General features: G+C 41.7%; 1 protein-coding gene across 3 annotated transcripts in view; it reads right to left on the bottom strand.

The window, feature by feature from the left end:
- Nucleotides 1-1011: 1011 nt before the first annotated feature.
- The window catches only part of STOX1 (storkhead box 1), a 56038-nt gene continuing 40129 nt past the window's right edge, over nt 1012-16920 (bottom strand). The window contains exons 2-4 of one of the 3 annotated variants that reach the window (XM_032423651.1): nt 11165-11317; nt 6715-9073; nt 1012-2666 (exon numbers count right to left, since the gene is read on the bottom strand). In XM_032423651.1, the coding sequence (XP_032279542.1) occupies nt 2519-2666; nt 6715-9073; nt 11165-11317 (2660 nt within the window). In that variant the 3' untranslated portion in view covers nt 1012-2518. The remainder of the gene's footprint in view (nt 2667-6714; nt 9074-11164; nt 11318-16920) is intronic. The other 2 variants (XM_032423652.1, XM_032423653.1) reach the window with 2 other exon arrangements.

Below are 16920 nucleotides of genomic sequence, written 5' to 3'. Positions count from 1 at the left end.
CACTTTGAATAGATTAGCCTCAAACCTTACAACAGTTCTGTAAGTTAGATCTATCATTACCATCTCCCTTTTACAGATGAGAAAACCGAATCAGAGAAGTTTGGAAACTTTCTCCATCACACAGCTCCCAAGGATTGTAATTGGGATTCAAACTTCTCCGATTCCTAAACTCAGGTCATCATGCTGCCTCAAGAAAACAGTTTTCTCCTTAGAGAATAGACCACAGTGAGGATGAGAAATCAAGAACTAATGTTATCACACACAAATTAATACTGGGGAGAAAATGCAAGCCACTTACTTTAGAGAATAATATCCCAAACACATATACCCATCTTCAATATTTGTAGTCAAATGTTGTGTTTTGTAGAAGGAAAGTTTTATTGGTTTCATAACAGGCTTCGTTTAATACATTTAGGGAGTGTTATAGTGCGTCTAGCGGCAAAATTAGATGGATTTCATTGGTCCCTACGTGTGACTAGAGCCATAAAAAACTTTGGATTCCTCACTCTAATAGAGAAATTTGTCCAGGTCCAAAATCAAAGGTAGGACAGAGTTGTTGTTGCTCCTTTTTCCAAGGACTGACAAGGATAGGACAGAAATGGAGAACTGGAAGAACTCAGGAATCTTGTATGAGTTCAGTACTTTGCAGGATCCTCACTTAAACTTTTCTTTTTTTTTTTTTTCTTGCGATATAGTTGACATATAACCCTCACTGAATCTGTTTAAGTACAAAACCTTACAGTTGGAAGGAATCTTTAAAATCATCTAGTTCAGCTATCCTGTTAAGTACTGGAAATATCTCTGCAACATACCAATTAAAAGATCATCAAGCCTCTGCCTGAGTGCCCCAAATAATGGGAAGTTCATTCATTTATAAAAGTGTCTATTTCGGGGCACCTGGGCTTAGTCGTTAAGCATCTGCCTTCGGCTCAGGTCATGATCCCGGGGTCCTCAGATAGAGCCCCGCATTGGGCTCCCTGCTTGGAGGGAAGCCTGCTTCTCCCTCTCCCACTCCCCCTGCTTGTGTTCCCTCTCTCGCTGTGTCTCTGTCAAATAAAATCTTTTTTAAAAAAAACGTGTTTATTTCATCTATGGATAGTTTTGACTAATGGAAAGTTCTTTAAATGAGCTGAAATCGTCTTTGATTCATTGATAATGATTCCAAGCTATAAAGACCCCCTAAAACAATGCCTCCCCCATAAGCCTTTGCTATACAGATTATCCTTCTTGATCTTTGTCCAGAGTTTCAAATGTCCTTGTGACCACAGCTGATCTTCTTGGATGCCATGGTAGGTTGCTCAGAGCCACTAAAAGTCAACAGGAGTGAATGGGCCAACCACTGCAAAACCCAGCAGTGTATCTGATCTCCCCTCCTCTGCACTCCCCCAGTGCCTGGAGGCAGCTCTCCGCGGTGCTGAGCTTCATCTTGCCTTCATTGTTACCAGGATGGTGAGAATTAAGAGGCACTCTCCAGTTATTCAATCATGCTTGAGATTTAAGGCCTTGACAATCCTTAGGAACCTCTTAGGAGAAACATCCCCTCAACCATAAGTCAGCATTAGCATCTGTGCAATATGCTGAAACCAGGCTTGACTGCTCCCTGTTTCCCAAACCCAAGAGAACTGACCATTCCACTACTTGGTCTTGAAAAGGCCAGCCAGAAAAAATTCCAGCAAAGCTATCCAAGTCTTAGTGGAAATAGATCAAATATAAATGAACTATCATCCATCTTCCATCTTCTCTAAATCTTTAATTCAGAACCTCCTTTCACTCACAAACCATTCCGCAACCATTCTACTTCCTTTCTATCTCCACCATCTGAGAACATCCTCACTTCTCACTGCCATGCTATAGAGAGTGCCTCAAATATGAAGAGGAACCAGAAAAATAGTAGACCCAGATGCTACCACAGGTATTTTGGACATTGCCAGTCAGTACAATTTGGGGCCATCTGTTCATGTTCAAGGTGGTTGCAGAGAAGATCCTTGGTGGCAATGATTGGATAGAAAAAATTCTTGTTGCAAAGTACCCAATACAACTATATAAATTTTCTGATAATGATAAAAGACTTTAGTTGCAAACAAAGGCTCTATACAACCCTAACACACTATTATCTGGATTTCTGTGCTGAATCTGGTGAGATCCTTACCATAAGAACTCAGTATGGGTAGAGAAATTCACTACTGGGTATAGTAAATTAGAACCCTATGTATTTGAGAAACTAATGAATGTCTGAAAATTTGAGTTAATTACATTTAATTGGAAAAGGACCAAGGATTTTATGGTTTTTTAATTGCAAAAAATCTCTATATTCCCAATAAATTCATAGTAAAATAAGTTTTTAAAAAAGCTTTAAAACATCAAAAAGGAAAAAAAGCCAGCAACTAGAACAAAATATGTAATGAGATTAACAGCACCTATGCTTGGCTTTAGAGAATTCTTATATACTCAGCTGATTAAAATAGTCTATATTAATCTGGACATTTTTACCAAAAAGTTTACAAAAGAAAAATAAGAATTAAACATTTATGACTGGAGTTAGTTGTAGTAAGGAATTGGATGCAAGTGTTTGACCGCTCTTTGTGCCTTCAAAGTTCTGCAGAAAATTCTGTCTTCTTTTTAGTCCATCCAAAATGACTGAATTATTAGATGCCAGACTCTGTGTCCTAAGATATTAAAAATAACAGAATTATTACCTTCCAAAAGGGCCTGGATTTCTAATCAAAGCATTATACCTTCATTTGTTACTTTGAAGCAGTATAACATTTACTAACACTAAGGTACATTTGTCATATAAGTTAACCTTTAAAAATCTAAAGTGCTGGGGCACCTGGGTGGCTCAGATGGTTAAACGTCTACCTTCAGCTCAGGTCATGATCCCAGGGTTCTGGGATCGAGCCCCGCATCGAGCCCCGCATCGGGCTCCCTGCTCCGCGGGAAGCCTGCTTCTCCCCCTCCCACTCCCCCTGCTTGTGTTCCCTCTCTCGCTGTGTCTCTCTCTGTCAAATAAATAAATAAAATCTTAAAAAAAAAAAATCTAAAGTGTTCCTTACATTTTTAAAGGCTTCACAACAGCACCTCAATTATTTGGCAGCTGCTTTCCAAGAAGTTCGTATTTTCGGAACATCTTTCCTCAGATCCAATATCAATTATATTCTAGTCAGAAACAAGTTCCCAGGACGCCTGGCTGGCTCAGTTGGAAGAGCCTGCAACTCTTGATCTCAGGGTTGTGAGTTCAAGCCCCAGTTGGGTGTAGAGATTACATACATACATACATACATACATACATACATACATACATATATAAATAAAAACTTTAAAACAAAAAAACCGGGGCGCCTGGGTGGCTCAGTCATTAAACGTCTGCCTTCGGCTCAGGTCATGATCCCCGGGTCCTGGGATCGAGCCCCGCATCAGGCTCCCTGCTCAGCGGGAAGCTTCCTTCTCCCTCTCCCCCTCCCCCTGCTTGTGTTTCCTCTCTCGCTGTGTCTCTATCAAATAAATAAATAAATAATCTTTAAAAAAAAAACAAAAAAAACACACAAAAATCAATATGTTCCCTGAAAACCTCTTCTATACAACTGAAGTGTAATTTGTTTCTTTTTTGAGAAGTCATATGAAAGAGAAAAGCCAACCATAATATTTTTCACAATGACAATGTTCCTTTCCAAGGAGCTGTAGGCTAGGTTAGCCCCTTATCTAACACATCTGCCTTGTTTCAGCCAAGTCACATTACTGGACATTTTGCTTTGAAATTTCCCTTTTCCCACCTTGTCTCCTCTCTATCACTTGCTCATTACATTGATATGCCTCAAAAATGTGTCCTCCTGGGGCGCCTGGGTGGCTTAGTCAGTTAAGTGTCTGCTTCGGATCAGGTGATGATCCCAGGGTCCTGGGATCCAGCCCCTCATCGGGCTCCCTGCTCAGCAGGGGAGTCTGCTGCTCCCTCTCCCACTCCCTCTGTGCACTCTCTCTCTCTCTCTCAAATAAATAAATATAATCTTAAAAAAAAAAAGGTGTCCTCCAACAAGTGTTCCCCCAAACAGCTCATCACTCTTAATTCCACATCTCTTTGGCAGTTGTGAAGAGTTTCTCCTTTGTCCTTTTTTTTTTTTAAGATTTTATTTATTTAAGAGAGAAAGAGTGCGCACCAGAGAGGAGCAAGGAGCAGGGCAAGGAGCCTGATGCAGGGGTTCGATCAGGCACTCTGGGATCATAAGCTGAGCTGAAGGCAGACGCTTAACCAACTCAGCCACTCAGGCGCCCCTGTACATTTTTTTTAAAGTAAACTCTACCCCCAATGTGGGGCTCCAACTCACAACCCCGAGATCAAGAGTCATGTGCTCTACCGACTGAGCCAGCCAGGCACTCCACTGCTTTGTGTTGAGTTCAATTTGTTTATTGTTTGTTGGTCTACTCAACTAAAGTATAAAAGCTTCCTACAGGTGGCAACAGCATCTTGTTCATCTCTTTCCCTCTAATTCTTATAACAGGGCACATAGTTGATGTGCAAATGTTATCTTCCCTCCCCTTTCTTCTACATGTCTTTAATGATTATGTCTTTCAAGAGAACCATATTATAAGCAATTTTTAAGAAATCGAATTTCTCGAGATTTCGCAAATTTAAATTCTCAGTTGCATGTCAAGGAGTAATTTCCCTTATCTGCTTTGGGTTTGATTTGGGTTTTTATTTCTCCTTTTGCCAGAGAGAAAGGGAATCCATAGCTTGTTGGTTTACACAACCATTGTTTACTTTGGAGACAATATGTTTTGATTTGATACTTTAAAGAGTTGATATGAATTAAACAATTGTTTCAAGGAAAGATCTGTTCCCTAATAAAGAAGTGAAGATATGTTTTAAAAATGCAGACCTTGGGGCGCCTGGGTGGCTCAGGCGGTTAGGCATCTGCCTTCAGCTTGGGTCATGATCCTGGAGTCTTGGGATTGATCCCTACATCAGTCTCCCTGCTCAGCGGGGAGCCTGCTTCTCCCTCTCCTCCCTGATCCTGTTATCTCTCGCTATCTCTGTCTCTCTCTCTCAAATAAATAAAATAAAAATGCAGACCTCCATGGGACTCCTGGGTGGCTCAGCCAGTTAAACGGCTGCCTTCAGCTCAGGTCATGATCCTAAGGTCCTGGGATCCGGTCCACATCGGGCTCTTTGCTCAGCAGGGAGCCTGCTTCTCCCTCTGCCTGCAGCTCCCCCTGCTTGTGCTCTCTCTCTCTCTGACAGATAAATAAATAAAATCTTTTTAAAAAATGTAGACCTCCAGGAATTTAGCCCAAGGTATAGTCAGAAGTGTCTGCAAATATTTATATGTAAAAACAATTACTGCAGATTGATTTATTACAGCAAAAATTGGTAATTTAAATGTCAAAGGAAGGAAAACAATAACTATATAAATACTGGGGTCCACATAATGGAATACTCAGCAGCCATTAAAAAGAATGAGCTGGATCTCTATGTATTGATTGCAAGATATCCTAACTTATGTTAGGTGAAAAAAGAAAGCCACCGCTCCATATTATTTGTTGTTAAAAAATAGTTATATTTACAAATGCACAGGAAAAAGTCTGAAAGAATATAAACCAAACTGTTGGGTGCCTAGTTGGCTCCATCAGTTAAACGTCTGCCTTTGGCTCAGGTCATGATCCCACGGTCCTGGGATCGTGTCCCGCGTCGGGCTCCCTGCTCAGCGGGGAGTCTGCTTCTCCCCCTCTTTCCCACTTGTGCTCTCTCTCACTATCTCTGTCTCTCTCAAATAAATAAATAAAATATTTTTTAAAAAATAAAATAAATGGTAGGGTGATTATAGGTGTTCAGTACTGGGGCACCGGGGTAAGCTCAGTCAGTTAAGCATCTGACTCTTGATTTTGGATCTTGATTTGACTCTTTGAGATCAGGTCATGATCTCAAGGTCCTGGGATTGAGCCTCAGGTTGGGCTTCAAGCTCAGTGGGGAGTCTGAGGATTTCTCTTCCTCTGCCCCTCCCCCGTGCTTGCTCATGCGCGCGCTCTCTCTCTCTCTCTCAAATAAATAAATAAATCTTTTAAGACACTTTTTCAGTACTTTTCAAATATTCTATTATGACCATATTACTTTCATAATCTGAACAATGTTATTTCAACAAATTAACATGGAAAATATTGGTGGAAAGTAGCTGTATCTCTTTCCCAATGTGTGTAGAACCAGAAATATAAGTGAAAACTTCCAAGCTTCAGTTGAGGAAGTGCTTCATTTATAGCAGCTCTTTCCTATTTTTAGAAATAATTCAAGATTTAGGGGTGCCTGGGTGGCTCAGTCGTTAAGCATCTGCCTTCGGCTCAGGTCATGATCCCAGGGTCCTGGGATCGAGCCCTGCATCGGGCTCCCTGCTCAGCGGGAAGCCTGCCTCTCCCTCTCCCACTCTCCCTGCTTGTGTTCCCTCTCTCGCTGTCTCTCTCTCTCTGTCAAATAAATAAAATCTTTAAAAAAAAAAAAAGAAATAATTCAAAATTTAGTAGTAGTGGAGTAAATTTTGGTTCACATTAAAAATGAACCTATTATATAAGAGATTTCATTGTAATTTGATACAATTTATTCAGTAAGGCTGACAGAATTCTATGGCTATAAGAAGTTTATTCAGGAGTCTCCCATTAGGTAATTCAATACACCCTTGATTTTAATCATTCCTGAGGAATAGTGGCTAATCAAACACGTTTACATACACTTACCGTGGAGAATCTATTCCACTATCTCCTGCCATGCTCTGATTTTCTGTTCCTTCCAAATGACTGTGTTCGTGTTGGATATCCTGAGCCAACACTGGCCTAAGTGAAGTGTTGAAAAGTTCTACCTTTTGTGTGAACTGCTTTCTCATTCCCTGATTCTGAGCACTCTGACTCCAGCTAACTGGTTTCTTTCCTGTGTCACCAACAGAGTCTTGGAGGGTTTCAGTCTCAGAATGGGCTTTCCTTGTGCTATAGTAATCAAATATACTTCCATCCGCGGATGCTGAGGCCTGGGCACACGTAGCAACCCTGGGTTCCTCTTCATAGTTAAAACTGGACTGAGTCCCTGAATTGAGGGCACCGCTTTCAGCAGAGATATTAGGTGTTTGGCTTTCACCTGGGTTAGTGAAAAACCCAGTGGGTTTGTAACACTCATTTCCTTCAAGCACCTGAAGCTCAGACCTGTCTATTTTGTTGCTGTACTCAGTCAGAGATATTTCAGTCACTTTCTGTTTCCCCAAATGATTCCACTTGCTTCTCCCTGCAAAGGAATACTGAATGCGGCCAGGCAGCATTTGACATAAGTCATCATTCTCGGAAAAGTCCTCCTCGTCTAGATATAATGAACTACAAGCACCATCATCATCTTCCAATTCATTCTGATACAAGGCCTGGTTATCATCAGAAAGCCCCTTGTTTTCTAGATCCACAGTCTCTGCTTCCGGGACAAATGCCTTTCTCATTGGTATTTCTTCTAAGTCTCCATCTTGTCGCTCAGGTTGTCTCAAATAGTTCGTACTAACTGGGTAATCCAGAAGACCAAGATTTTGGAACTGGTGTATTGTTTGATCAACTATTCTACAAGTGGAGGAGGCAGGGCCTAAAGAGGAGGAACCTTGTGATGGCAGGACATGCCGTGTTTCTTTGGCTTCCCCTAATGTGTCAAAGCGAGAATAACTTTTCCTCAAGACTTCAGGGATTACCTCGTTTTTTCCACCATATACATCATATCTCAACATGCTTTCCCGAAAGGAACATTTACTGCCATTTTGCGAAACACTACATTGAGAGTAATTTAAGAGGGGATCTCTGAAGTCATCACTGATAGGTTTGACGGCAGAGTTATTCATATAAATGGATTCTGCCATCGGTTTATCTTTACATTGTTCAGCATGTGGCTCTTTGAGTTCACTCTCAAAGATTCTTGAAGAATCCAAAGACCTTGACCTTGGGAAAGGCTTTCCCTTTGGTCCAGTCTGACTGGGTTTCAGATCACTGGTCTTCTGGATGTTGTGCCCTTTGGTTACTGGGATCCCTCGGGGAGAAAAACCTACGAAAGGATTACTAATTCGCTTCTTGTAAATCAAATGGGACCCCAGCACTGATAGGTTCTCATCAAGTGGTTTCTGAACTACTGCTCCATTTGGGCTTTTAATTCTGGGGGTGGGTTGGGGAGCAGGGAGCTTGGGATGTTTCTCCAGTCTAATGCTTCCTGGCTGAGGCTCGCTTCCCGGACTCCCAGCTTGGTGCCTATCCCTCTGAGAACGGCCCCGCCTTCTTCGAGGCTTTGCAGACCGGCCCCTCCGGTTCCTCACTCCCTCTTTTGAAGGATATTTATGCCTCATCGTCAGCATATCAGTGGAAGTGCCCTGGCTATTATATTGTTTCTGTTCCTCATATTTTTGCATCAAGACGGTATGTTTGATTAAGTTGTCAACGGTCAGAATGGGATTAATTCTTCTGATAATCTCATGTTCGACGTCTCGAGGGATATTGTCCAAGTTATCTTCATCTCGGACAGGCCATTCTTCTGGTGGGAACTGGGCAGAGAAACTGCTGTGCTCTGTTCTGGACTTCTCCTTCCTGGATAGGCTACGCCAGAAGAGGCTGAAGCCAAACTTCTTGCCTTTTTCTCTGTCTTTTGTGTCTGGTAACGGTTTGGCGCTTTCACAGATGTGATTCTCCTCAGACACTGAAACGGCTTGATTCTGTACCAAAGATCTGGATTCCTGAAGACCCTTCTGGCCTTTTCTAGCCATTTCTGCAGCCGCCGGTGTCGCCTCTACGTCCTGGGTGCACGGGGCAGGGAAACACCGGCAAGACTGACAATGGGAAATGGGGGCAGCATTTCCTTTGGCTAGTTCTGCACAGCTGGCTGCGCTCACCAGATACGTAATGCAAGTTGGCACCGGGTGACTTGCATCTGACAGGTCTCTCTTATTTTCCTGAGGGCTTGTATTTGTGATGAAGTAAGTCTGAGGGGTGACTATGAAGTATCCCTCTCCAGTGTGATAAATCTTCCTTTCTTTAATCAGAGTTCCCAGAGTGGTATAGAGAATATCTTGAGATGGAATTGCAATGCCTAAAACAAACAAGCATTTCATTACACTGATAGATTTTGAATTAAAAAAAACATTTTGATGAGTGAAATCAGTAAGTCAGAAACGACCACACATGTGCTTGATGAACCCAGAGCTAACTGTAACACAATAAACATAATTACAATGCCAAAGAAGCACTCATAATAGTCCCAATTTAACTGAATAATAGGAATGCAACTTGGTCCACACAAAGACATAGGGCTAAATTAATGGTTAAGTAGAGAAAAAAATCTGAGTTCCCTCTAACACACACAGGAAGTTATACAAACCCATCATGAATTTAAATTTTCACTTCAAGACAGCATTCTTGGAAGCAAACATGGGTGTTTTTGAAAATCGCAGCTTCATTGCTTAAATCTTAATAAGAATCTAAAGAGAAAATGAAAACCAGTCTGTGCCAGGATGAGGGCAAACTACCTAATATCTGTATTATGATAGTTTTTCAAAGTAGGAAGGTAACAATTTTAAAACAAATTCCTTTTTCCAAATATCAGGGTTCAAAATTGTATTTATATCGTGAAACATGTTTGTATAACACTGGAAGAAAATACATCAATATATTAACATATCCGGGGCACCTGGGTGGCTTAGTTGTTAAGCATCTGCCTTCAGCTTGGGTCATGATCCCAGGGTCCTGGGATCGAGCCCTGCATCGGGCTCCCTGCTCTGCGGGAAGCCTGCTTCTCCCTCTCCCACTCCCCCTGCTTGTGTTCCCTCTCTTGCTGTGTCTCTCTGTCAAATAAATAAAATCTTTAAAATATATATATATATATATATATTAACATTTCGTGGGACGCCTGGGTGGCTCAGTCAGTTAAGTGTGTGCCTTCAGCTCAGGTCATGATCCCAGGGTCCTGGGATCGAGTCCCACATCGGGCTTCCTGCTCAGCGGAGATCCTGCTTCTCCCTCTCCCCCTGCTGCTCCCCCTGCTTGTGCTCTCTCTCTTTCTGACAAATAAATAAATAAAATCTTTAAAAAAATAAAAATATATATATATTAACATTTCCTTTGGGTGGTGGTACTGTAAGTGGTTACTTTTCTGTATTTTCTTGATTTTTCTTCAATAAGCATATCCATTTTATAATGGGAAAAATTAAAAATACTCTTCTATACCCATGTATTTGGGATATTATGCATCTGTGAAAAGATTGAAATAAATCAATATATAATAATACAGAAAGATCTCCAAAATGTTTTTTTAAAGATTTATTCATTTTTTTGAGAGAGAGAGTGTATGCACTTGGGGGGTGGGGAGGGGCAGAGAGAGAGAGAGAATCTCAAGCAGACTCCCCACTGAGCTTGGAGGCTGATGCAGGGCTTGACTCAGGACTCGATCTCATGACCCTGAGATCGTGACCTGAGCCAAAATCAAGAGTTAGGGGCACCTGGGTGGCTCAGTCGCTTAAGTGTCTGCCTTCAGCTCAGGTCATGATCCCGCGGTCCTGGGATCAAGCCCCGTATCAGGCTCCCTGCTCAGCGGGGAGTCTGCCCCTCCCTCTCCATCTGCCTCTCCCCCAGCTCATGCTCTCTCTCTCTCTCAAATAAATAAATAAAATCTTAAAACAAAACAAACAAAAAAACAAAATCAAGAGTTGTACACTTAAGCAACTAGGTCACCCAGGCGCCCCCCCAAAATATTTTTTTAACTTAAGCAGGTGCAAACAATGTAAAGAATGATCTAATTTATGTTATTAAAAAAATACATATGCTCAAATACAATTTATGAAAGCATACACAGGAAAAGATAAACAATATAAGCTGTCACCTCTGGGAAGTGGCAATGGAAGAATGGGATCGGGGGAGAAGATGAACTTTTCCTTTTTTTGCTTTGTACTCCTTTCTACAGTTTGATTTGTTTATTGCCATAAGCATTGTTTTTGAAAAAGTTCATCTGGAAAGTGAAAGAAATGCCCTTGTCAAATTTGTGGATGCAGGCCTTTGCCTAGCAAGGCTCTAATACGAGGTTCTACAAGAGAAAAAAAGTGGATATCGCCCAGTTTATTCACATCTTTAAGAGGATTTATAAATAGAAAGCAAGCAATGAACTAATAGAGAAAACTTGTCACGCTACCTGGGTAGTGTTTCATCAAATGCTCCAACAGTGATTCCTGTGTCACCACAATCTGGGCAGCATTCATATCAGATACAGCACAGCAAAGAACTTCAGCCAAAGGTACAAACTGAGATTGAGCTATTGGATTCATTTGCACTGGAAAGACATCTCCTAAATTGGAGGTTTAAAAAAAAAAAAAAAAAGGAAAGGTGATACATTTATAGTAAAAACTATTCGGAATTAGTGAATCAAGAATAAAAACTGGGGGCGCCTGGGGTGCCTGGGTGGCTCAGTCGTTAAGCGTCTGTCTTCAGCTCAGGTCATGATCCCAGGGTCCTGAGATCGAGCTCCGCATCAGGCTCCCTTCTCCGCGGGAAGGCTGCTTCTCCCTCTCCCACTCCCCCTGCTTGTGTTCCCTCTTTTGCTGTGTCTCTCTGTCAAATAAAATCTTTAAAAAAAAAAAAAAAAAAGAATAAAAACTGAACAGCACGTGGAATTGCTATTTTTTTCATTGGTTTTTTCCTCCGAATCTGATAACATGACATGAACAATGATAGAAAGCATAGAAGAAAAAGGTTTACATTCGGGTCCCCTACTTTTTAAGAGTTTGTAGAATTTGTCACTACTTTACATGCAAGAGATAGTAAGTTTGCAGATGAAAGGCACAAAGTGCTATCAGAGTTCAGGTCAGACAATGCTTATGTAGTCTTTATCCTATTAGCTATCTGAGGCAGGCAGGGATGGAATTCTTATTTCTTTATTTAAAATATAGAAAGCCATAGGGGTGCTGGGTGGCTCAGTCCATTAAGCGGCTGCCTTTGGCTCAGGTCATGATCCTGGGGTCCTGGGATGGAGTCCCACATCGGGCTCCCTGCTCAGCGGGGAGTCTGCTTCTCCCTCTCCCTTTACCCCTTCCCCCTGCTCGTGCTCCCTCTCTCTCAAATTAAATAAATAAGTAAATAAAATCTTTTTAAAAAATATATATGTAGAGAGAGAGAAAGCCATAGAAAGCTCAAATAATTGTTCCAAGGTCAGAAAGCAAGTAGAATGACCAAAAGAGGTCTTCTTCTGACTCCTAATCCAGCATTTTCATCATTCCACATTTTCCTGATTGGAATGCTAGGAAGATTTGAAGAAGGAAAGGGCAGAAATGTTTTCCAAAAGCACAAAGACATGGAGCAAAACCATGGAAGGAGGAAAGCACAAGGTATATAAAAGCATGAATAGAGTTATCCTGGCTGGATAGAGTTTGAGTTATATCAGACCAAAGTTGAAGACAGATCAAAAATATAAGATAGACTGTATTGTCTTTCCTCCTTGCTAACATCTTAAATAAATGTTCTTAACCTGCTATTACTCATGTTAGAGTTTTAGATTCTGCTGAACATCACTCCATTACTTGGAAATGAAAGACTAGGACTCAGGAAAGAGATTTGGGAATCAACTAATACGGAGGAGATCTGAAGCTAAGGAGTGGCATAAATTCTTCGGTAGGAGAAATAGAAAGAGAGCCAAGAAACACTGAACTATGGGGCTATCTACAATTAAGAAACAGTAGAAATAGGGACCCACAAAAGCGAGAAGGCCCAATAATGGGGGTAGGAGGGAAAGAACCAAAAGTATGAGAAAAAGAGGCTCCAAAATGACAGTAAAGCAACAGTGTGAAATGCTTGAAAGGGATCAGAAAGGTTGAGGGAGGAGGAAAAAGGGCCATTGTATTTCTTTTTTTTTTTTTTTTTTTTAAGATTTTATTTGTCAGAGAGAGAGAGAGAGCACAAGCGGGGGGAGCATCAGGCAGAGGGAGAAGCAGGCTCCCCACGGAGCAAGGAGCCCGATGTAGGACTTGGTCCCAGGACCCTGGGATCATGACCTGAGCCAAAGGTAGACGCTTAACCGATGAGCCACCCAGGTGTCCAAGGCCATTGTATTTCTTGATTGGAAGGTGACCATTGGTGTCCTTCAAGAGAACTGTTGTCATAGAAAAGAACACAGAAACTAAATGTCAGGTTGAAGGGAAGGGAGTTGGTGAGAAAAAAGTAAGGTCAATGGATCCTCCTTCTAGAGCAGGGCTTCTTAACTTTGGCACTTTTGACATTGGGGGCCAGATAAAAGGTGACCAACCATCTCAGTACACCCAGGACTGAGGGGTTTCCTGGGACATAGGATTTTCAGTGTGATAACCAAGAAAGTCAAAGGCAAACCAAGAGGGTCTGCCTAGCCAGATAATTCTCTGTTGTGCGGGGCTGTCTTGCGCATTGTAGCGTGTTTAGTAGCGCCCTTGGTCTCTGTCCACTTCTAGATGCCAGGAGCATCTCCCCCAGTTGCAGCAACCAAACAAGTTTCCAGATATTGCCACACGTCCCCGGAAGAGGGGGGTAGAGGCAAAGCTGTCTCAATTATAAACCACTGTTCTATACCATTTGTTGGAAAAATCGGATTCTGAAAGAGGAGAAACAGAACATAAACCACAAGGGAGTAGGATCAAGTGAATGTGAATGTGTGTGTATGTTGTGATTTTCTTAATAGAAGAGCTCTGCACATTTGGATCCAAAAAGGAAGGGCTTCACGGAAACAACGTACATGATTCCGGGAAAGAGAAGACCAGTAAGACAGCAAGATCCCAGAAGAGGGGAATAGGAAAATGTGCAAAAGGCAGAGGCGGAAAGAGGCGGAGAGAACCAAAAGTATGAGAAAAAGAGGCTCATACTTTTGGTTCTCTCCCTCCTACCCCCATTATTGGGGGTTAGGAATAAGATACTACTTCATCTGGACCGGAGAAAAGAATTGAGGGTGGTAGAAGACCAGAGACATACTGAAGCCTAGAAGGAAACACACATGAGCACAGCAAGGTCATTTGATCTCTGCAAAGTTCAGACAGGGAGAGAGAAGGAGAAAAAAACAAGAGTGAGGAGCTAAAGAGTGGAAAGGGGGGTTGAAGAGCTATTCTTGGAGTATATTAAATTAAAAAAATGAATACAAGGATTATGAAGGAGGCCTGAGTCTCAAGATGATTGAAGTATGGTTGCTGGCAGGTGACGCGGCAATCTGGAATGAAAAGGGTGAGAGCCAGGGAGGCCAGCAGTGCTTCTGAGAATCATCAGGGGGTTGTGCTAATGTGTGGATTCTGATTCACAAGGTCAGAAGCAAAGCCCATGATTCTGCATTTCTAACAATTTCTCAGGTGAAGTCTGCTTGGGAATGGTAGAGGGTTAGGTTGTTGATAATAGCAGTGTTAAAGTAGTTAACCATTCAACAAATAAACATGACCCTAGGGCTGCATGGGGGGTCAAGAGTAGCCAAAGGAAGCCAAAGAACTGAGAAAACTTGGTTATACCCTGCAGTTGACTCGCCCAGTGACAGTGGAGAAGCCAATACATTGAACTAGTTGTTGAGGGGATAGGAAGGTGGTGAGGATTGGCAAGGTGTGAAGGGTTGTAGCCAGAGCTGGTGAGTGGCCCATAATATATTCATTGTATCTGCGTGAAGATAGAGGACTTCCATAAGCAAACTGAGAAGTAGTTTGCTGTTATACATAACATTGGTCTGTTGCCCTGTGTACTTAAGCTTCTGTACTTACTGTCCAAGTGAGACATTAGCTGACCTAAACCTCAAAATCCTTCTAGAAAGTCTACCTCTAAGCTAAGGGTAATAAGCCTCTGCCTCTCTTCATTCCCTCTTTGCCTTTCTTTTTTCCCTCGGCATCTGGGATTTACTTTATTCTCTTTCATCTCCCTCCTCAACCAGAAAAAGTATAGAATTAAAGTACAATTTCCAATAGTTCTGTGCTCCTTTAACATAACTCTATGTGCTTAATTTGAAATAAGTGGCTTTAAACTTTTATATATCTTTCCCCCTCATCTCCCAAAACAATCTAAGTGACTTTTTTCTTGTATGTGATCTTAAATTGATTACCTCCCCCCCCCCCCCCCCCCCACCTCCATGTGGATGAGAAGTCCTTAATTCAAAGAGGGTGGAGAAAGTTCTCTCCTAGAAAGATAAGGGCTAGAGTACTGGCGAAGTACAGGGCAAAACCTAAAAAGTTTTTCAGTGGCTCAACCACACAACCCACATTCAAGCCTCACCGCATCCCTACCCTAAACCCAGTCACTTTGAACTTTGAGATGGGGAAAGGAGGAAGCTTTTAAAAGAAAGCGATGAGTGGCTAGAATGTCAGCGTCCGATGTCCCTGCCTGCCGCGCCCCCTGCCGGTAGCTGCCCATTTTGGGGCAAATGAAACAAAGACGCTACACCAAGGGTGGGGGTCCAGTATTCAGGTCTCCACTGTGCCTTTGGGCTAGACCTGAAGCAGCCCATTTTTTGCTCAACCCTTAAGCTTATTTCCTCCTTTCATAGGAAAAATAGTCAAAATGGATCTTTCATGGGGCTGGTGGGAGGGATGCATGGGATGTTCCTGTATATTTTTTTGCAATCTCCCATATATCTAAAGTCAATTCGAAATAAAAGCTAAAAATAGATTGTTCAGAAAGCACTACTTTTAGTTAACAAGCAGAAATATATGAGCAACAGAACTTTTTTCTTATATTTTAAAAATCCCAAACAACTTCTTTTAAAGAATCTGACACTGCTTGCCAAATCCAAAGACAATCCCAGAAATTTTATTCATAATTCCTACCACGGTGTGGGAATGAGTATTTTAAGAGCAAACAAATCTACTATCAAGTAGGAAGCCAAACTGCCTTTTTTTCTCCTTAAAATTAATACAACAATATGTCCATTGCATTTTAGAGAACGTGTTAAATTGCATTTAACCTCTGGTTTGGCACTCCCTCTAAACAAAGCCTAGAGAAAATTTCTCAGTACATTTCCTTCACAGCCGTTGCTAAGAGACGTCTTCAGGTGCATAAATCATCAAGGGTTTCTTGTGCAGGAGAGCGGAGCGAACCCTGACTGGGAACTTTCGTGATAGACTCAGGAATCATGTTCACACTCTAGCCATCTTTTTTGGTTTCAGTTACTTTTGCCTTTGGATTTTTGGAACGCAATAACCCTTAGTAGAGTTTTCCACCAAAAATTAACTTTCTGTGTAGAAGATCCCATTTATATACGTAACCAGATTTCACAGTAAATGAAAGCCAGTCCTTTGGCTTTATCCTCGATTACTATGGAGTAATTGAAGAGTACCCTGAAGCCCAGGCCTGCTGTGGACCTTTGACCCTTGACCTGTGGCAGGGATCAGAAGGCTAGGAGAGGCCGTGTGCCAGAGCAAACAGTTCACAACAATGTTCTCTCTGTTTACACAGTCTTGTACTCTTGGGTGCTGCAGAAATGGGGAAAGTATTTGGGCTGAAAGACTGGTTTGACAAAAATACCAACAAAGTACAACCATACATATTGGCATCTACTACATTTAATGCCATCTTTTCTGCAAAGGATATTTTTGTTGCTTACCTTGCTGTACTCCCAAAGGATTTAGTTGGTATTTTATTCTATTTTATTTTATTTTATTTTATTTTATTTTTTGAGTTTCCAAATTATGATGAGTTTTAAAACAATTTTTCTTTAAAAGTCCACTTTTGGGGAAAGAAAAAAAAAAACAGCACAAGGCAAATTCAATGTATGTAGTATGCAGATGCCCAATCAGCAAGTGCAAGTATGGAGTTCTGAGCTATCAAAGTCAAGTCCAGAGCAGGCCCCTTCTAGCTTGAGATCCTATAACTGTGACAAGAACCAGACTCCTATGTGATGGCTATAAATTCATATAACCCTGGGCAGTCAATCCCTGTCCCTGGCGCCTTATAACAGTGGCCCAGAGA

This window comes from Phoca vitulina, unplaced genomic scaffold (assembly GCF_004348235.1).
Source record: "Phoca vitulina isolate PV1807 unplaced genomic scaffold, GSC_HSeal_1.0 scaffold29, whole genome shotgun sequence".
In the NCBI taxonomy this organism is placed as follows: Eukaryota; Metazoa; Chordata; class Mammalia; order Carnivora; family Phocidae; genus Phoca; species Phoca vitulina.
Note: the sequence above shows the minus strand (reverse complement) of the source record. Positions and strands in the feature narration are given on the sequence as shown.